The sequence below is a fragment of the Lithobates pipiens genome, unplaced genomic scaffold, assembly GCF_037356315.1.
Source record: "Lithobates pipiens isolate NorthernLeopardFrog02 unplaced genomic scaffold, aLitPip1_a1.2 Scaffold_1, whole genome shotgun sequence".
Classification (NCBI taxonomy): domain Eukaryota; kingdom Metazoa; phylum Chordata; class Amphibia; order Anura; family Ranidae; genus Lithobates; species Lithobates pipiens.
The window spans coordinates 189012563-189035134 of record NW_027507685.1 but is presented as its reverse complement, the minus strand read 5'-3'; the positions used below and the strand labels follow the sequence as shown (position 1 = coordinate 189035134).

The window sequence follows — 22572 nt, the reverse complement described above, 5'->3', positions numbered from 1 at the left end:
CTTCAGCAGGGACAGGGAAGCTGGTCAGATTTGATGGGAAGATGGATGAAGCTAAATACAGGGCAATCTTAGAAGAAAATCTGTTAGAAACTTGAAATTGGGGCGGAGGTTTACCTTCCTGCAAGACAACAACCTTAAACATATAGCCAAAGTTACAATGGCATGGTTTATTTTAAAGCATATTCATGTGTTAGAATAGCCCAGTCAAGGTCCAGACCTAAATCCAATTGAGAATCTGAGGCAAGACTTGAAAAGTGCTGTTAACAGACGCTCTCCATCCAATCTGACAGAAACTGAGCTATGTGGCAAAGAAAAATGGGCAAAAATGTGCAAAGCTCGTAGAGACATACCCAAAAAGACTTGCAGCTCTTATGGCAGTGAAAGTTGGTTCTACAAAGCATTGACTCTGGGACAAATACATGCCACACTTTCCACATATTTATTTGTAAAAAATGTGAAAAGCATTTATCGTTTTCCTTCCAAAATCCCAATAAAATACATTTAAATGTTTGACTGTAATATGACAAAATGTGGAAAATCTCAAGGAGTATGAAAACTTTTTCAAGGCGCTGTATCTATGGTGTTGAATTTATATCCTTTGAGTGCCATCCTAGAATGTCCTAATTTTTATTTGCTAGTTTGGGATAATGGCACTCTAGGGCTTTAGCTCAGTGTCACCTTTCTTCTCTCCTGTCTTTTCTGAAACCATTGGAAATGGAGATGTGGTTGTCCACATTAGCTTTTAGGTACTCCATCATTTGGGTAACCATAAGGGTACATCATATAATAAAGTTCAGAACCAAGGTCCCCGGTAACGGAACCTTTCTCTATTATAAGATACTTTTAACATAAACACTGCTTACTGTGTATCTTTAAATCTCTTTATTACTTGCAGGCAAAATGACAAACTTTTTCACAGAACAAATATTACAAGAAATGAAGGAGTGAGACCGAGGGCTCTGTAAACCTGTCTAAGATTTAGCGTTTATTCATTCAGATGTCAACCGCTTCTATAGCAGCAGAGCAAGCAAGAACTAAAATTGGACCATATAGTGAATAACTGAACACACCGATTTTCACATCCAATAAAACACAATCAGCGCAATTTGAGCCAGTTTTGTTATTGAAGAGATGTTTTTATGTAAGCATGATGTTGCCCTAGCTTCCTTTCCCCCCCAACAGATTGAAGAACTGTAACCTCTGCCTTGTTAAATGGATTGGAGTCAACAGCTGCTGTTACAAAATTTGCTACCTTCATAATAGGTCAGTTCCTTCAAGGGTAATTTCATTCAAGAAATTAATTTGAGCATTTTCTGATCATAATTATGAGGCTGTTTGTAACTGGAGTATAAATTATTCTTATTAGTTCTCCATTAGATCTGAGTGATTCTGAGACCTCCGTCTCACTCCTGCTTTCCAGAAACATAAATATCTCTTCATATATTATATATATTTATATACGACAGAACTAAATTCAGACATTTAGTTCGCTACACACAGTAAAGATGCAAGCATTCATTTCCAAGAGCTGGGGCAGGACAAGCTCACTCAGATACAGAAACACGCATTTCCAGAACAGTTAACAAATCGGTGGGGAGGTTTGAAGGCTTAGGAAGAACTGCAGGGGCCTACTTAAATATAAGCTACATTTGGAAATGGTCATGGGGGGGGGGCACATGTTCTAGACAGTGTTTGAGATGCATGGCATCACCAGATTTTTACCCCATCAAAAGTTGTGCTTTATAATATGGGGGAAGCTACAGGCTCAAACGTCCTGCCATATTCCTGCACGTCCAGTAAAAACATGGTAGGAATGTGCATTGTGGAAACATAAAAGTGACTATAAATAAAGCAATGTAAAGAGGAGCAAAATCTGGATACAGATTATATGCTATAGAAATACGACTGAGAGGCAAAGCCAAAAGTGCAAAACGGAAGAACTCATAGTACAATTGGCTGATTGGGCATATATCCAGGCTAACGGCAGATGTGTGAAAAATAGTCAATAATTCAAAAACACAAGATCCAAAATGCGCTGGGATCATTACAAATTCCAGGACAAACAGACAGAATACAACCTCCACAATGCAGGGCTCACAAGAAAAAGAGGGGGTGAGGAGTACAAAATGGCTGACATTACATCCATGCCATAATGCAAAAAAAGCCTCAATTAGAGACCATGAATTAGCATTAGTTTAAAAGTAGGGTTGGGCTGGAGGAACTCCTTTTCTGCTGGTGGGGCAAAGAATAAACTGAAGGTATGTCTTCAGCAGTAGGTTGTCAGGTTGGGAGTGGGTAGAAGGAGGTTTGGGGGGAAAATAGGCTACAACATCTGGGAGGACAGGGGAAATCTAACTGCTGATTTCATCATCTGTTTTATTCATTCTCTTCAGAGCGTCCAGGAGTTTTTGAGGGGTGAGGATGTGAGTGGAGCCTGCAACACGACAGAGGAAAAAGAAGGAGAGAGAATAAAGAGAGATAAGTATACAATGATTGGAACAATTGATCTTCGTAAAATCCAAAAACATTCTTCTTGTGGATATGTTTCCTAAGTCCGTGCACTGAAAAATCCCCCCCAACTTCAAAGCAAAATAATGGGGTAAAATACAGTTGTTCTTAAAATTCCTCCCTAAAATCAGATTTAGTGCCAACCCTAAAAATTCAGTTTTGATCAAATGCTGTGTTGCTTTAATAAAACCATAATCCAACCCAACTGGTTAAATTTGTACATATATACCAAAACTAAAACATCCTCTCCATTCCAGTTGTCAAACCTTCCCACCGTTAAAACTCTTCATCTATTTCTTATGTTATGGAGAAGAGCCCCCAAGATCAGTGATGCTACATGGTGGGGGTCAGGAACAGAATCTCTGGAGAGGGAAAGTTTCCATTGGTAAATAATATATCAAGACGGACCCTGCAGCCTTTATTCAAAACTGAAATAATGGTTTGGGTCTCAGACTTTATTGCATTGCTTTATTTATAGAAATGGTTTGAAGACCATAACCTATTGGGTGTAATGGGCCAGGCATTCCTCTTTGCTACTGAGGGAAGGAATACCAGACATGGAATGTAAATTAATATTTAGCCATTTGCTAAACTGTATTCTGATATTACAAACAGGGTTTATGTAAGAGTCTTAACAATATTTAATTCTATGATATATATTATAAATGATGGCTTACCAAGAAAAGATTAATTAATGCTACCTCCCTTGTTTGTGTCTTAACTCTTCATCTTATGAGCCATAAGCCAGAGGTTATCTGAAGTCTAACAGTGATGCCCTGTCAACTGCCTGATCTCGCAACGGTATTGCTTTTTCTAAAGGCAAATTTCCCTTAGCTTAGGTGAATGAAGTAAAGCGCTGCTAACTTCTATCATCCAATCATATGCACATAATTGGGTATTCATTGCAAAGTTAATTTCCTCCACATTAACTAAACTAGTAGGGAAACATTCCTTTGCAAAGTGAAAAACTTTTTTGCCTTTGGTAAATCAACCTCATACTGTCTCCCAGCTCCTAAACGTGGATAGCAGTATCAAATAACTGTTGTTTTTCATACTGCTGTGCACACCTAGAAGCTGGAAAACATGCAGTTGACAAGTGAATAGCTGTCACTTCTAGAGACTATTGGCCCATAAGTCTGAAGCTGAAGAGAAAGATATTGTAAATAAAACTGAATAATGGGTGGATAGAAATCTTTCATAACTAGGCCTTTACAATTATAATTTAGGACTCATTATTTACACCCTTGTATGCTTAAAAATCATATGTGCTATATGACACAAGCCTAACATAACACCATCTTTCCATCTGTTGCCAAACTAAAATTCCCAACGCTAGATCAGCTAGTCCCTTGATCCATGGACATACAGTATGGGGAGATGAAACTTGGGCACCTTTCATAGGGACCGTGTCCAGCCTGATCAGCAGGGATACTGTGAACAGATCCCCTACTAAATCGAAGCAGAACAGAACAACAGAACAAATATCACTTTTGTGACATTTGTGTCCATTCATACTATTATTTTTTTTGCTGCATTTAAAAACTGTAGCTTTCAGGACCAATATTAGAACTATGGGCAGCTGTAAATAAACAGGCCTGCATCCTTTAACACCAGACTACCTCAGATCCTTCACATTTAGGTCTATTTTTTTTATTTATTTTTTGGACCTGGACAATTTACATCCAGCTGCCCATAGACAAACATGAAGCTTCTGAGCAGGTCTGCCCAAAAAAGCGAACTTAAATGGAGCACCCAGGTGAAAGGGACCTTTGTTATTACAAAAAGCAAGTGAAAAGCAGTATCCTTTTCAGGTAGTTCTGAGTTGCTTTTACTTGTGTTTGAGTTGATTTTACATTGACATTGAACTGGTACTTTGCTCTAATCTTTTTGTAACTTTTTAACATGGAGGAACTTTTAAAATAACTTTTACTCAGGGAAGCCCTACTAAAAATTACTATGTCTACAGCTTATGGTGCATTGGTGCAATGGTCAGTGGAAAGAATGATTCTCACATTTGTGGTCATTGGGAAAAAGTATCTGAGGGGCAGAAATTGTTAATTGTTCAATGAACCCCTATAAGTCTCTGTTCTAACCCTAGTCAAGAAAATGTACTCTAGAATAAAAACACCCTACACATTTTTCACTAATAGGGAGGTGTCCAATGCTCATGCTTCCCATACATTTAACATTCTTAGAGATTTGGAAACCTATAAACAGAGATAAAGAGAGGTCTCCTTGCAGTGAATGCCACTCCTCATAGGTGCCAATAGGGAGATCCCCTGAGACATTCCAAACTATTGCAATCCACTGTATAATGTTGACTTTGGGAAGAGAGCATATCAAAGAATGCAGGACACCAGTATGTGGACTATAGATTTATATATAGCAAGCTACTTCTGTAAATAATCATTAACATAAAAACATAAAATATTAAAAATCTATATTTAAAGGCAGAATACATTTAAAAAAAATATACAGGACATGTATTATGTCATCCTGCATTATCTCTGATTCTTAGCTTGGGTCTTTTAGTTTGACAACCATCTAACACTGAATATTAGAATATTAAGGCTTAGTAAGATTTTTTTTTATATCATAAAAGTTAATCTATGTAGACTGCAATTAACAATTTAAAGGGCCAAAATAGGCTGTAATATTAGCTGTCACCATTTTAAGAGTGAAAAGCAAGTCCCAAGTAGAACAAACTAGAGCCAATCAAAGGCTATACATGATGAATCAATAAATCAAGCTGCAATCTGCTGTTTTAGTTTAAATGGCCAAATGCTTACATGGATTTAGTTATGAATGTAAATAACATATACGGTATATGGATTGTTCTAATGGGGACTGGAACATCTTATACAAATATATCATCCATAAACATACAGAAGTAATCACACAGCCTTCCCAAAATCCCCGGCATGCAATGTCCTCTTGGATGCCCCACCCGACTCCCCCACCAGTTCAAAAACTGCATGGGGCTCATTTAATAGCATGCATTTAGGTACGACATTGGCATTAGCTTTTATCTGATGGATGGTGCAAAACAGTAGGTAATGTAGAGGGTCAAACAGTGCATGTGTTGTCATTGCAACCAGATTGTTCTTTCAGGATCTTTAAATTTAAACAAGGCATATTGACTAGTTGTCATCCTTGCCAATGTTGTCCTTAAATCCATGAAAGTGAGCCCCCCATGGTGTCACACATCCCCACCCCCAAAATCAATGCTTGCTGAGCTGGAATCTGTGGCATGCACAGATCCCATGAACGAGCAGTAAACATAAAAAGTGACTCGCATGTGCTGTGGCCCAGTCCCTGCCCAGGGAGAGAAGGAGTTAATGGAACAGTTGTCCCGGGTATAATGCTGATAATGCCAAACAGTTGTGGTTCAGACCAAGAATTCAGTACTATTTGAATCATCTTCATAGTTATTAAGGTTGGAATCCATATTAATACAAATGTACCCATCCAGGTCTTTGCCATTTAGTGGTAATTTACAGTGGGCCCATTGTTAGACGAGTGGATATTTTGTGCAGTGCCTAGAATTCAGCCTATTAGTTAGGATTTATTGGTAGATATGGGGATTTTGGCACCTCTTGCCTTGTGCTTGTATATTCGTGGTTTCTTGCCAATGGATAGGCAGATTCATAGCCTTAACAAAATGTCAGGATATGAGCCATGGGTATACAAGTATTGGACAGGTATTGGATGGACTGCTTTGGCATTAACCCATTCTCCACCACAGCAGGGTAAGAGTGCATGTTCTTGCTTTGATTTGTGCGTCATGACTTCATGCAACCAGTGGCAATGTTTTTGGTGGTGGTCTACAGCCACCCTCCATGTAATTTATTGTTACAGAGATAGTGGTGGGGCCAACAAGTGAGCCGCTTGCAGAACTATACGCTTGAAAATGTTTGTCCCTTGATGAATATGACAAGAGGATTTATGGAAAAGGGATGAAGAGGAGCATGAGATGATGAATGTAAGTTGTTGATGTCTTGTATTACAATTATGTGACAACAGCATTTTCATGTAATGTTACCATGTGACTACCATAAAACAGAGATTTTATTATACTACTACATTAGTTCTAATATTAATAATGAGACCAGTAGCACTGCAATAGTAGTAGATGTAGCAACTACTATAGGTCCCATGGTTCTTAAAGGGGCAACTCCAACCTCAATATAATGCCCCTTGTCTCTGTCTCCTCACTGCCACAATCCAAACATCATCATAAAGTTTTTATCAGCTAGCAGTGGCTTTTATGCTTTTGGAAGTTGCTATATTGTATTAAGTATTTGAGTGTATGGTATATTCTAAAAAAATTATGATATTGTGGGCTTTGTATAAGCCTAGAAAAATTTAGTTATGCCCCTAAAAAGTGGCCATAGGCAAAGATTCCCTCAGCTATTATCTGACACCAACCAGGCTATCTATGAGGTATCTCAAAGTGCTATTGAAGGCCTTCAGATAAACCAACAGAGGTCATTGGCATAGTGAATTATGTATCATCATGCTTTGGTGAAGAGATGTCAATAGGTGACTTGGACCTTAAAGATGAATGTTTGTAATGCCGCGTACACACGAGCGGACTTTTCAACATCCAAAGTCCGACGGACTGATTCCGTCAGACTATTCGATCGTGTGTGGGCTGCAACGGACTTTTGATTCGCCAAAGTCTGACGGACTTTAGAATATGGAACATGCTTCAAATTTTTCCGACGGAACTCCGCCGGACCCGGTCCCTTCGAAAAATTTGCTCGTGTGTATGCTATTCCGACGGACTAAAACCGACGCTAGGGCAGCTATTGGCTACTGGCTATGAACTTCCTTATTCGAGTCGAGTCGTACGTCATCACGTTCGAATCCGTCGGAGTTTAGTGTGATTGTGTGTGGCCAAGTCCGCTCAGTCGAAAAGTCCGTCAGAACTCTGTCGGAACTCCGGCAGAACTCCTTCGGAAGTCTGTCAGACATAAGTCCTCTCGTGTGTACGGGGCTTAAGTGTATTTATATGGACACATTTTTTCCTTCACTTTGCCTGCATGATTTTCTGCCTAATATAGTTGGAATCATCAATATAGAAGCTGCAAGGTTGCATAATTTAGAATGTTTTAGGAGGTATATAAACTTGGCAATCAAGGCAATAGGAGGGTTGTGACTTCTTGATGTATCCTTTAAAATGCAATCTTGGTAAAAAGGTGTATTGGTTAGGTTGGAAATGTTCACTTAAAATATTTCTGTCTGTTTTACAAACAAAATACTAAATACAAAATAAGTATTCTTGTGGCAGTGAAGATTGGGGGAAAATATCCACTTGCGTCAACTACAAAATTTGGAATTATATATTCAGAATATTAGGCAAATCATGATTTAGTTCTATCACAGCTCTGCTTGACCCATGTATAATTTCAGAATGTTATACTGATCAAACATAAGATGGTCTTCACTAAATGCTGTTGGCATGATTGCCAGCGATGACTGGCATCAGAGTTTATTCTTTGCTAGTAGATATCAAGGCACTGTCTTTGGAGTTGGGTAGATTATGTCTAGATTGATATGGGTACAAATAATGTCTGGAGTGTGTGCTGAGTATAGATAACATATGAGCATGTATGTCCACCTGCCTTTTGAGTGGTAATACATTATTCAGTACTCAGATTGCATCACTGTGATGTCTTTGGTCAATTTTTCATCTACTGAGTATTTAAAGAAACCAGTGCAAAGAGAAATATGTTCATTGCTATTGATGAGTTCCTTCTTAAAACACTGCTTGCTAGGTTGTCACGTTAATCCTCTAAAATGGAGTGTCAAACCAAATGTCAAAAAATTATGAAGAGTTTAATTCATCATAAAAGTTTAAAAGAACAAGCCAACATGTTTTAGGAGTTCTTAAGTGCCCCCTTCATCAGGGCTTACAATTGCTGGTAAAAGTCTGGTTGAACTCAGGCTTGAATTTGTTACCGATTTTACAATTTAAAATCTTTGTATTAACAATTTAATTAATTCAAGGCCCATAAAATACAGACTCCTACCAGCAATTTTAATAAAAGGTCCCTTTAGAATCTTCTAAACATATCGACTTATCCTTTTAAATTTTTATGACGACAAACTCTCAGTATTTGGTCTGATGACCCTGACAGAGGGTCTACCATGACAACCATCTAACCAGCATCTTCAGAAGGAGAGGTCAGCATTGGTAACATACAAAGTTCTCTTAGACCAGGATTTTGTTCATCTCGATAATATATAAGAATTTAAATGTTGATGATTTGATGTCTATAAGGAGTGTGGAGAAAATGAACAATTATGGAGGATATGGGATGAGAAATGAAAGCAACAAAGGAACAATGAGATAAGTTTGGGAAAGTGATGTAACAATGAAGAAAGCATTACACAGGGTCATAATATAATAAGAAAAAAGAAAGTTGGGTCTATTGATCATGGGGTGACATGATCAGCTGGAGGCAACAGGACACATTTTCAATTCTACCTAAAATGACATTTACAACAGAAATAAAAACCAGCAAGCATTTTACTATAGTAAAAACGAGAGAAATGAATCAGTGACGTCCGAGCTGAGGGTGAGTGGGGCAGAGATATCCACAAAGGGTGGGGGATTTGGGGGTATTAAAGTCTCTCTTTACTTTTTTTTAGTCCCAGCTCGTTAGACCTCACTCCATGATGGGAGACGGGTCCTCGAATGACACCCGACTGCTGTCTCGGAAGTCTGGGTGTCTGAGGTCTCCAAGAAATTTGATGGGTGTTAATATGTGTGTGGAACCTGTGAGAGAAGAAAGGGGGGCTGACAAAGGCCTAAGACGGACAGGTAGGAGCAGTATAGGGATAAAGAGAAGGAATTGTGACAGGACTAATGCAAAGTATAGGCATGCGGAAGAGAGGCATGGTATAGAAAATACAAAATAAAGAAACCAAGGAGGCAGCAAACAAATCAAAAATGCATGGAGTATAGATAAGAAAGGTAATAAGCATAACCAATGCGGAAAACAAAATAGAGAAATAGGCCTTTCTCATAGGCCAATATGAGGCAAAACAGGGTGAGGGTTGAATAGCAGAAGGATAAAAACGACAAGGAGAAAATGTCCTAGGACACTCTAAGGATACAGAGCCAGCAGGGATGCTTTGGTGGTTTGGAGTCATTAGGAAAAGCAAAGCCAAGATAGGATAGGGGCAAGTAGGAGGATGTTTACATGAGAAGGAGGGGGTCAATGGGAAGCTAAGACAGAAAGAGGAGGCAAAGGAAGTTTGAGATAGAATATGGAAGCATAGAATAGGCTCAGACAGAATGAAAAAGCACAAGGGAGTCTGAGACACAAGTGAGAAACCAAGAGAAGGCTGACACAGAATATGGGAGGCTGGGGCAAAATAAGGAGGTGAGACTGAGGCAGTAAGCACAAGTGAGGCTGAGTTAAAAGAGGAAACACAGTAGAAGATAATAAAGAAGGAAACCCAGGGGAAACTGAAATGGAAGGACAGAGGAAGCGGAGATAAACAAAAAAAAGGAAGGACATGGGAAACTGAGACTGAAGAAGGAAGGATGGGGGAAGCTGAAGTAGAAGAAGGAAAGACAGGGGAAGCCCTATATAAGAAGGAAACACAGGAGAAACTGAAATAGAAGAAGCAAGGACAGTGGAAGCTGAGATAAATAAAAAGAAGGGCGTGGCAAGATGAGATGGAAGAAGAAGGGACAGGGGAGGCCGAGACAGAAGAAGGAAGGACAAGGGAAGCTGAGACAGAAGAAGGATGGATAAGGGAAGCTGAGTTAGAAGAAGGAAGGACAGGGGAGGTGAGATAAAAAAAATGATGGACAGGGAAAGCTGAGACAGAAAAAGGAAGGAAAAGGGAAGCTGAGATAAAAGATAGAATGACAAAGGAGACTGAGACAATAGAACAGCACAGATGAGTCTCAGACAGAAGGAAGAAGCACAGGGAAGGATGAGGCAGAACAAAACAGAACATGAAAGACTGAGGCAGAAAGAAAAAAAAATCACAGGGTAGGTTGAAACATAAAAAGGAAGCACTGGTATGGCAGAAGGAGCATAATTAGGGAGGCAGAACCAGAAGACGGAAGCAGAGGTGAGTCTTGGACAGAAAGAGGAGACACAAGGAAGCCTGAGACAGAGGGAGGAGGCCCAGAGGTGGCTGAAACAAAAGGATAAAAGAGCAAGCATAGGGGAAGTTGGGACAAAAGAAGGAAGGACAGGAGAGGTTGAGAAAGAAAGTTGAAGCACAGGGGAGACTGAGGTTAAATAAAGAAACAAAGAGGTGGCTAAGACAAAAGGAGGAAGCACTGTTAAGACAGAAGGAGGATACTTATTGAGGCAGAACTAGACGAAGCAAAGGGGAGGCTGAGAGAGGAAAGGGGAGCACAGAGTTCCTGAGAGAAAAAGGGGAAGCACAGTAGGGCTGAGACAGAAAGCGGAAACACAGGGGTGGCTAAATCAGACGAACACAATGAAGGCTAAGTTCATGGGAGAGCGAGAGAGAAGAAAGAAGCACAGGGAGGGTGAGACAAGAAACGATGCATCGTAACAGAGAATAGAAGCGCTAGAAGAGGTTAAAAAAGGAGAAAAGAATCTCATACATTCACATAAATGTGCCATAAAAATATAAATATGACTATAATAAATCAGGATAGCCAATCCATGGCTTTAATCGCCATTGTGTAATACTACACATGCCAAGGCATGGCTGTGGCAGGAAAGATACCCTCCCGTCACATTTGTCAAGAACTACTGCCTGCCGAATATGACCCATTCAAGTGAATAGGGCCACACTGCAATAACAGGGAAGGTATTTATGAAAAGTCCCCACACAAATGTGAAGCTAACACTTCAAACAGTGTGGTTTCTTTGTAATCATAATGCAAACAAATACATTTAAAATCCAAACTTAGCACATTTTTGTGAATGGCATCCCAGGGCTCTAAGAAATTAGGAATGGGCAGAAGGAGGACATAAATCTGAGAAGTGATCACAATGAAAAAAAAGGAAACAGAGGAGCAACAACATAATGAACAGAGATGGCTTACTGCAACAGACATGTATGGGAAATTCATCGGATGGGGTATAGATCAGCAGTGAAGAAAGGGGAAGCATAGTAAAGACAGACAGACAGACAAGAGACAGCGAAAGACAAACCTCTTAACAAGAAAGACAGAGAAAGACATTAGACGTACACTTCTCCAGAGGTGAGAAAACTGCACAAAACTCAGATTCTCCTCAAATACATTTATTTATCATTACATAGGATTGGACTTCTACATACAATGTCAATGTTCCCTCAAAGTGAAAATTCTCTGATGGGTAATTGGCTGGGACAGCCAATGATAATTTGGCTGGTAACTTTATATTACATTTTTTTTTAGCAATTTTGTAATAATTTTGTACTAATATTTGCTTTGGCATAGAGGGTAATAAGCTACAGTTTTTTCACCATAGGAAACATGTTCGTCTTAAAGAGAAACATTAGTGATAACAGACGGACGTTTTAAGATTATAATCACCATAAACAGACATAGATTTATTTTACAAGGCAGCACATATAGTACAGGTGCTGTACAAACTGCCGTCACTCACAGCAGTAGTTTAAGGCCATCATGGCCTTTGTAACTCAATGGTTGCATTGGGTTATAGCACTCTACTGTCTGCCTTATTAAATAAAACACACAGACTTCAATGAGACAGGCATAAAGACCTTTCAGGATGAACCACGCAAACACACATTAATATGCACTAACACGAAACAGACACCCATTCTACAGGTACAGATATACTTCTCTATAGGGCTACAATGGAAAAAGTTGGCATTGCCTACATCATCCATGTTCCACTGGCCATCCTTCCACCAGATGTTAAAAAAATGACAGCTGGTGTTGGATTTTCGGCATTGCAGTACTATTCTCCACCTTGGGCTCAGTAGACAATAGAAGCATGTTGGCAGGTAAGGCAAATAATTAATTTAAATAATACTTCTATAACACTTTTCTTCCAGGAGACTCAAAGTATTTAGCTGTTGAAGCCGCCATCTTGGGCGGCTGCACCCGATCCGATGAACAGATCGACCTCTGGGGGGGCGACATCGCGGCCTCCCTGGAAAGGTAAGTGTCCTTATTAAAAGTCAGCAGATACAGTGTTTGTAGCTGCTAACTTTAAAAAAAAAAATAATTCCGGGTAGAACCCCAGCTTTCTGCTAATAATAAGCTTTTTATTATATTTTAACTTTCTTTATACCAATTGGGGCAGCTGGTAAATGGAGATGGTGACTGATAGTGGTCAAGTCATCAACTTAAAGTAGTAACAAGACTGTAAATAAAACCAGCCTGCCAGGTTGACCTTACGCACACGCATACATAAAAAGGGGAACTTGGGAGACCTACTGAACACTAATAGCTGGGTAGGAAAGGGTCTACTAAGCCAAACAGTTCAGTATACATTGTCAGCATTGCTTCGCATCCACTCACACGTTCCATCTAACACTTGAACTGTAGGAATTAGCTCTCATTACTTGTCCTGGATGACCCTATCTTGGCAAAATTATTACAGTGTCACCCAAAAACTGCCTGAAATAACATGGGCGCTCAGTATTGCTGCACCAAGCACCTGCAGAGATGAAGCCAAAAGGACACTGGATTGCATTAACTGTACAAGCTCTAGGCAACTAGGCAAAAGACAATGTAATCATGATAAACTGAACCTAGGAAGCTATAAACTGTCCCTGGACTGAGCCCAAACTGTTCTTGCTCCAACTGTTAACCACAGCCCCATAATACTGCATCCCAGGAGCATCCTCTTCAGAAAGGCAGATGATGTCCCATGGGAGGCCAGAAATAGGTTAAAATAAATGTAAACTCACACTCACACAATATCAGTCATACACAGATGGATAAAAGCACATAAATAGGGACAATCTTAAATGGAGGAGACACGTCTAAACACAAAATATGGGCAATCATAAACACATGTGAAAACGCACTCAAAGAATAGACACATATACATAATGAAAGAGACAGACATGTAAGTTATGATGGTCGCACATACGCAGCTACATACGCACAGATTAAAGTGTTTCTGTCCACATCCCAAAAGCAGATCCCAGTAAACAGCCCTGTGCATTGTTAGATGATCTATGCTTACGTCACTCACCTATCAGGACTTCCCATTTGCCACTGGCCTGAGATACCTCATATGCACAGCGCATCTCACTGAAACCCACTCCACCAAGGATGAAGATGATCAGACGTGGACCAGCCCGGTACTCTCCTGGAGCCTTGTTCTTGTGCCAGTGTCCATAGCGGGCACTGAGGATAGAATGTTCAACAGGTTATGATGTTCAAATATTCCATTAATATGAAACGAGTATATTTTTAACATTGACTGGTATATAGCAGCAAGAGCCTTCCTGGTGGAACCGTCTTCTTTCTGTTTTATTTTACCTTCCTCTGGATCAACTGTAGGTATAGGACTGTGTATATGCAGGTTTTCTATTTATTTGTAGTTATTGGCTAAACTAGATAGACTTTTCAACCTAAATAACTATGTACATATGTAATGTAACCTAATTTTAGTGTCTAGGTCAGCCCTATTCAACCATTTTATCCCAAAGGAACCCTTGCCATCACCAGATTCAGGGTCAATCAGGCACCGATCAAGGAACCCCTATCAACCTCTGGAGGAACCCTAGGATCTCATGGAACTCAGGTTGAGAATGACAGATTCAGGTAATGGCGCAAGGGCTATCATGTTTTGCTATAAACCAAAAACATAGGTTGGCCTATAGTCTGGCTGTGGAACTTACCAATTCAATATACTAAATGTGTAGAAACAGAACGAAACTCTGGATAGCCGCACTCCGGATTGTGTAAAAATTAGATGCCTTTATTTCTTCGAAATGCAAGTGCAAAACTCCATTGAACAAAACGTCACAGCAAAAAGGGAACAAAAAAGGATTTTTGAATAAAATAGCTAACGCGTTTCACGCTACAAACAGCGCTTACTCATAGCTAACATGAGTAAGCGCTGTTTGTAGCGTGAAACGCGTTAGCTATTTTATTCAAAAATCCTTTTTTGTTCCCTTTTTGCTGTGACGTTTTGTTCAATGGAGTTTTGCACTTGCATTTTGAAGAAATAAAGGCATCTAATTTTTAAACAATCCGGAGTGCGGCTATCCAGAGTTTCGTTCTGTTTCTACACATTTGGCTTATGCAATCAGCCTGCACCTGGAACCCCCATCCATTTGGAGAGCTAGCAGCCTGTCAGTGGTTTTGTCTTGGAGCGGTGAAATCTCTGTTTGTTTTGTCGACTTTCTGGATCTTTTTGCAAATTCAATATACTAATTTGGAAATCAGGGCAAGTATAATTTTTTTACATGTTCAAAGCCACTGACTAAAACATTGACACTAATTACTAAATGATACAAATATTTATTATATAGCCAAATACTAAGATTCTGTGATGATTTTTTTTCCTGGTATCTCAGTGAAGGATATGGTCTCACCATAATACAATCTATTTAGTCAATCCAAAATTGTTATGGTTAGTAAACTGGCAATTTCATCCTTTGGAAAAGCAAATTAAGTTGCGTAATAATGTTAAAAGGACATACCAGGGGCTCATACTTCTCATTTACGGGCTTGGAACCTATCCACCTACATCCATATTCCAAAAGCTACAATAAAACTCAAGGTCAATTTAGTGCGAGTGTGTCAAAGGACAGAATTATCAAACATCCAGTGCACTAACGTTTCCTTTTTTGTGACTACTGGTGTCTGAGAGGGAACATCATGATCAGTAGGGTGTGTGTGTTGCTTAATTCTTGGAGGATGAACAAAGAAGCTGCTCTGCTTATGTTGCCCACCCACCAACATGCAGGAAAACTGGAAGATGGAAGGGGGGGATTTCTTTTGGTATTCAAGGCCAGATGCTGATCCAGACCAGAATACGTCCCATGGGGTACTTCTGATACAGTGAGCGATAGCATCAAAAACTGCATTCTTTCGGATGCAACATTTTTACTGCATAATTAGTAAGACAGGCAACATAGAAAATCTCTTAAGGACTACATGTTTTTCTTTTCATAATCATATACTGGTTTCTAGAAGATCCAACAAAGGACCATCAGCCAGGGCCGGAACAAAGGGTGGGCAGGAGGGGAAGCTCACCCTTTGTCCGGGGGGGCATCCCTCACTGCTCGCTCCAGATGAATGGCTGGCAACCAGTGGCTTGCAGCTTCATGTCTATTCTAATATCTACTGCTGCCACACCAGCATGCCTCCACCACACCCTACCAGCCCACGAAAAACACACCTTGCATATGTAGCTACCTTCTAGCTACTAGAAAGCAACTGATTGTCAGCCAGAACAAGGTGGCAGAGAATGGGTGCAAGGCAGTACACCCATTCTACATCATGCATTAGCAGCGGGGAAGTGGGGTGCAGTTCTGCATACTTGCCCTAGGCTCTGGTTGATTCTGTGCCAGGTCTAGCAACCATATGTTGCAATTATCTTTATGTTTTTGTAATTTTTGCACTTCTTCATTGCCCTGCCTACATTGGCTCAATTTTTTCATATACGGGGCAACTGGCATACCAACCTCACAGCTGTTGTACTAAAAGAAGCAGAAGAGCGTGTGGAGATGTATGGGTAGTGTTTTGTGTCCAGCTTGTCCTCAATGGTATCCTGGATGAAAGAGAATTTGGAAAATGAGAGATCCACTCTAATGAAAGGACAGATCCTGGAGAGAACCAGGAGAAGATCAACTAAAGACACATTGAAGATAAAAGAAAACAAAATATCATACAACTGAGATTGTCACCGGTTTTCTAGAATACTTCTCTTAAAGAGGTATTAAACCAAAAAAGCAAGCTTTTTTTATATTACAGCTTACCAATTCTTAGATGTGATGGCTGCCTTCGTTTTCTTTTTTTTTTTAATACTTGGACTTACATGTGCTCCCATGTGGCGGTGTGACAGCATTATACAAGCTCTATCCAACGCGCGTTTTGAATGATAGTGCGCCCTCGGGGTCCCCTATGTGTCTGGATGGGTCTAGTTTTTATGATGTGTACTCTTGCTATTGTTGCTCATTAACTTAAGTATTACACTATATGGCGTTTTTCTATTTATTGGCTATAGAGTATGCTATGGTGTATGCTGAACAACAAGCGGAGTGTCTCCCTGTGGAGGATGTAGTTAAAAGACTGGAAATTTCCTTAGATTTATGCCTGTGTTTGTTACCACCATACAAGCTATTTATATTGCACATTGATTTGGCAGCTAAAATGATGGTGAGCATGAGGGTAGAGGCTGTTGTTTAAGCACTTTTTTGCACAGAGTGGCAGTTTATTCACATGACTGGTGTGGAGTAAATGTTATCTAGCAGCCATATGCTATATATTCTTCTCCTGAGTTCCAGATCCTAAAGAATTCACGTGGTTTGAATCATCAGAAGTTGTCTTCAACATTAACAGCTTATATGCATTTAAGTTGCACTTGAGTGAGCAGCCTGTCTTTCTGGTGAGTGTGCAACACAAGTGTAGCACCCTCTACTTTTAGGTGCTAGAAGCAGAATTTTTGTGAGTGCAGGTAAATTGAATCAGGCCTAGCTGTGGAGGAGTTGTCAGGTGGAAGAAGCTGAAGATGGAGCACTAGGTTGTTGGGGCCTTTGAGGCACTCCCCAATCTGGAGGGGTGTTACCTTGGGCCTGAGGAGTTCGGGTGCAAGTCAGAGCATTCCTGAGTAGTGATGGCCGAACGGTTCGCCCGGCGGTCGTTTCGCGGCGAATTTCCGACTTTCGCCGTCCGCGGGTTCGAACGCCTTTTTCCGTCGTTCGCCCCGGCGGACTTACGTGTTTAATGTATACAAGAACTTTAACCTTTCGTGACACGTTTATCATGTGTTACAGGACAACCAATTGAGACATGACAGCTCATGGACACTTGGACATTCCCCCTAACCTATAAATACACCCGATCCGGTGGCCATTTTACATTCTTTCTTCTGTCACTGTAGGGAAAGGATCCTGTGTGGAGTAGGGACAGAGAAAACGCTAGCTATTTGGTACACAAAAGTTCTTTTCAGGACTGGTATAGGTGTTAGGTCAGCAGCCTGAGTTTCTTTTGTCAGTTTAGATAAAGGGACAGAGCGCTGTATGCTGCTATTTTAGGGACAGCTCAGCCAGATTAGTCTTTCTTCATCATCATCATCATCATCATCATTAGCTGTTACTATCAGGTCCACAAAAGAGCTGTTCCAGCTAATCGTTCCAGCCTACTCTTTTTTGCCAATTTGTATAGGGACAGGCAGGAAGCAGTGTGTCAGGCAGTGAGGATAATTTTAAAGACTTGCTGTTACTATTAGTTCCACAAAGGTTCTTTTCAGGACTGGTATCAGTGGTACGGTAATAGGCTTGTACACGTATAATATTCTTTCTTCCAAATATAGAAAGAATATTATACTTGACTGCTGCCCTTCTGCTGCAGTCTGCTAATCATTCACAACTCACTTGTTCCACAAAGCTCTTTATCAGGACTGGTAACTTGGTCTGTCTAGGGTGCTACGGTACATAGGCTTGGGTGCGGTACAGTCTGCTGTTCTGTAAGGACCGCTATCGGTCCACAATACATAGGGTTGCCGTGCACTACTGCTGACCGCTGCCCTATACTGCAGCAGTCCTTCATTGGTATAGGGACTGACGTACAGTCTGCTAATCACTAACACACAACCTGCTTGGTCCACAAAAGTTCTTATAAGGACTGGTAACTTGGTATAGGGTGCTACGGTACATAGGCCTGAGTGCGTTACAGTCTGCTGTTCTGTAAGGACCGCTATCGGTCCACAATACATAGGGTTGCCGTGCACTACTGCTGACCGCTGCCCTATACTGCAGCAGTCCTTCAGCGGTATAGGGACTGACGCACAGTCTGCTAAACACTAACACACAACCTGCTTGGTCCACAAAAGTTTTTATAAGGACTGGTAACTTGGTATAGGGTGCTACGGTACATAGGCCTGAGTGCAGTACAGTCTGCTGTTCTGTAAGGACCGCTATCGGTCCACAATACATAGGGTTGCCGTGCACTACTGCTGACCGCTGCCCTATACTGCAGCAGTCCTTCATTGGTATAGGGACTGACGTACAGTCTGCTAATCACTAACACACAACCTGCTTGGTCCACAAAAGTTCTTATAAGGACTGGTAACTTGGTATAGGGTGCTACGGTACATAGGCCTGAGTGCGTTACAGTCTGCTGTTCTGTAAGGACCGCTATCGGTCCACAATACATAGGGTTGACGTGCACCACTGCTGACCGCTGCCCTATACTGCAGCAGTCCTTCAGCGGTATAGGGACTGACGTACAGTCTGCTAAACACTAATACACAACCTGCTTGGTCCACAAAAGTTCTTATAAGGACTGGTAACTTGGTATAGGGTGCTACGGTACATAGGCTTGAGTGCGGTACAGTCTGCTGTTCTGTAAGGACCGCTATCGGTCCACAATACATAGGGTTGCCGTGCACTACTGCTGACCGCTGCCCTATACTGCAGCAGTCCTTCATTGGTATAGGGACTGACGTACAGTCTGCTAATCACTAACACACAACCTGCTTGTTCCACAAAAGTTCTTATAAGGACTGGTAACTTGGTATAGGGTGCTACGGTACATAGGCTTGAGTGCGGTACAGTCTGCTGTTCTGTAAGGACCGCTATCGGTCCACAATAGATAGGGTTGACGTGCACCACTGCTGACCGCTGCCCTATACTGCAGCAGTCCTTCAGCGGTATAGGGACTGACGTACAGTCTGCTAAACACTAATACACAACCTGCTTGGTCCACAAAAGTTCTTATAAGGACTGGTAACTTGGTATAGGGTGCTACGGTACATAGGCTTGAGTGCGGTACAGTCTGCTGTTCTGTAAGGACCGCTATCGGTCCACAATAGATAGGGTTGACGTGCACCACTGCTGACCGCTGCCCTATACTGCAGCAGTCCTTCAGCGGTATAGGGACTGACGTACAGTCTGCTAAACACTAATACACAACCTGCTTGGTCCACAAAAGTTCTTATAAGGACTGGTAACTTGGTATAGGGTGCTACGGTACATAGGCTTGAGTGCGGTACAGTCTGCTGTTCTGTAAGGACCGCTATAGGTCCACAATAGATAGGGTTGACGTGCACCACTGCTGACCGCTCACCTATACTGCAGCAGTCCTTCAGCGGTATAGGGACTGACGCACAGTCTGCTAAACACTAACACACAACCTGCTTGGTCCACAAAAGTTTTTATAAGGACTGGTAACTTGGTATAGGGTGCTACGGTACATAGGCCTGAGTGCGTTACAGTCTGCTGTTCTGTAAGGACCGCTATCGGTCCACAATACATAGGGTTGCCGTGCACTACTGCTGACCGCTGCCCTATACTGCAGCAGTCCTTCATTGGTATAGGGACTGACGTACAGTCTGCTAATCACTAACACACAACCTGCTTGGTCCACAAAAGTTCTTATAAGGACTGGTAACTTGGTATAGGGTGCTACGGTACATAGGCCTGAGTGCGTTACAGTCTGCTGTTCTGTAAGGACCGCTATCGGTCCACAATACATAGGGTTGACGTGCACCACTGCTGACCGCTGCCCTATACTGCAGCAGTCCTTCAGCGGTATAGGGACTGACGTACAGTCTGCTAAACACTAATACACAACCTGCTTGGTCCACAAAAGTTCTTATAAGGACTGGTAACTTGGTATAGGGTGCTACGGTACATAGGCTTGAGTGCGGTACAGTCTGCTGTTCTGTAAGGACCGCTATCGGTCCACAATACATAGGGTTGCCGTGCACTACTGCTGACCGCTGCCCTATACTGCAGCAGTCCTTCATTGGTATAGGGACTGACGTACAGTCTGCTAATCACTAACACACAACCTGCTTGTTCCACAAAAGTTCTTATAAGGACTGGTAACTTGGTATAGGGTGCTACGGTACATAGGCTTGAGTGCGGTACAGTCTGCTGTTCTGTAAGGACCGCTATCGGTCCACAATAGATAGGGTTGACGTGCACCACTGCTGACCGCTGCCCTATACTGCAGCAGTCCTTCAGCGGTATAGGGACTGACGTACAGTCTGCTAAACACTAATACACAACCTGCTTGGTCCACAAAAGTTCTTATAAGGACTGGTAACTTGGTATAGGGTGCTACGGTACATAGGCTTGAGTGCGGTACAGTCTGCTGTTCTGTAAGGACCGCTATCGGTCCACAATAGATAGGGTTGACGTGCACCACTGCTGACCGCTGCCCTATACTGCAGCAGTCCTTCAGCGGTATAGGGACTGACGTACAGTCTGCTAAACACTAATACACAACCTGCTTGGTCCACAAAAGTTCTTATAAGGACTGGTAACTTGGTATAGGGTGCTACGGTACATAGGCTTGAGTGCGGTACAGTCTGCTGTTCTGTAAGGACCGCTATAGGTCCACAATAGATAGGGTTGACGTGCACCACTGCTGACCGCTCACCTATACTGCAGCAGTCCTTCAGCGGTATAGGGACTAAGAGTTTTGTCACAGGGTCATTTAAAAAATGACATGCAGAGGAAGAGGCAGGCCCTTCCGCAGGGGTGGTAGGGGTAGGGCAGGAGCAACAGGCTTGAGCCAAAGTGGGAAGTTGCAGAAGGTGCGTTCAATTACTTTAAAGGATGCACCAGACTTGGTTGAGTGGCTCGCTCAGCCTTACTCTTCTGCACCCTCCTCATCCTCTCGATCTGCACCCTCTTCTTCACTCTCTGCTATGTGCACCCCCAAAGACACTACCACCAACAACACGACCACCACCACATACCTTCCGCTTGAGTCACTGGAATTATTTTCCGATCCATATCAAGAGGACATTTCTGATGCGCAGCCACTCTTGGTATTGGATCAGGAAGAGGAGGTAGCAACAAGCGCTACTCAGCAGTCTGACGCCAGTACCCAGATCAGCCCAAGGAGGAGGTTGGTCCCCGGTGTTGCTGCCTACTCTACTTATAGCGGTGGGGAAGGTGACGTTGATGATGACGTGTCTAGTGATGTCACGTGGGTGCCCACAAGAGAGGAAGAGGAGGGGAGTTCAGAGGGAGATATGGACCAGCAGATAGGGAGGAGAAGCAGCAATGACTTACATTGCACAGCAGGGACAAAGCAGACTGCAAATGTATCAGGAGCGAGTCATCGACCATGTACGGTCACATCTGGCGCTCCCAGGACACCGGCACATGGCTCCGCAGTGTGGGCTTTTTTTAACGTGTCCGCTGCTGACAATAGCGTTGCCATCTGCAATCTTTGCAGTCAACGCGTTAGTCGCGGTAAGCCCAATACTCACCTAGGGACGACCGCCTTAAGAAGGCACATGAGCAGCCATCACCGAGCCCAGTGGGAGCAACGGAACACACAAAGCCACACTGCAGGCTCTCACCGTCCAGCCTCGTCTTCTACTTCTCCTTCTCCTCTCTCCTCACAATTGTCCTCCACTCCACCTTCCATCACGCCAAGCTCACATTTTTCTGCAAAAAGGCAGGCTTCCGTGGGCCTAATGTTTGAGCGTAAAAAAATGATGACGCCGGATAACCCTCTTGCCCAACGGTTGGCGGCTGGCTTGTCAGAACTCATAGCCCGCCAACTACTGCCATATAAACTGGTGGACTCGGAGGCCTTTCGCAAATTTGTGGCCATTGGAACACCACAATGGAAGGTCCCAGGAAGGAAGTATTTCTCAGAGAAGGGCATCCCAGAGCTATATGGCCATGTTCAGCGGCAAGTGAATGTATCTCTGGCACACAGTGTCGGTGCCAAGATACATCTGACCACAGACACGTGGTCTAGCAAACACGGGCAGGGAAGGTATATCAGTTTTACTGCCCACTGGGTGAACCTTCTGACGGCCGTCAAGCATGTAACCCGTGGCACCCGTGTAGATTTGGTTTTACCGCCACGGATTGCATGCAGGCCTGACTCTTCTTCTCCTCCTCCTACTCCATCCTCCTCCCTCTCCTCCTCAGCTGCCTCCTCCT

The 22572-nt window shown here is 42.2% G+C and overlaps 1 protein-coding gene across 2 annotated transcripts in view; it reads right to left on the bottom strand.

Moving 5' to 3' along the window:
* Positions 1 to 867: 867 nt before the first annotated feature.
* The window catches only part of STXBP1 (syntaxin binding protein 1), a 90709-nt gene continuing 69004 nt past the window's right edge, over positions 868 to 22572 (bottom strand). Inside the window, exons 17-20 of one of the 2 annotated variants that reach the window (XM_077479037.1) lie at positions 16120 to 16205; positions 13674 to 13828; positions 9156 to 9292; positions 868 to 2434 (exon numbers count right to left, since the gene is read on the bottom strand). In XM_077479037.1, coding sequence (XP_077335163.1) covers positions 9183 to 9292; positions 13674 to 13828; positions 16120 to 16205 — 351 coding nt within the window. In that variant the 3' untranslated portion in view covers positions 868 to 2434; positions 9156 to 9182. The remainder of the gene's footprint in view (positions 2435 to 9155; positions 9293 to 13673; positions 13829 to 16119; positions 16206 to 22572) is intronic. The other variant, XM_077479038.1, reaches the window with a different exon arrangement.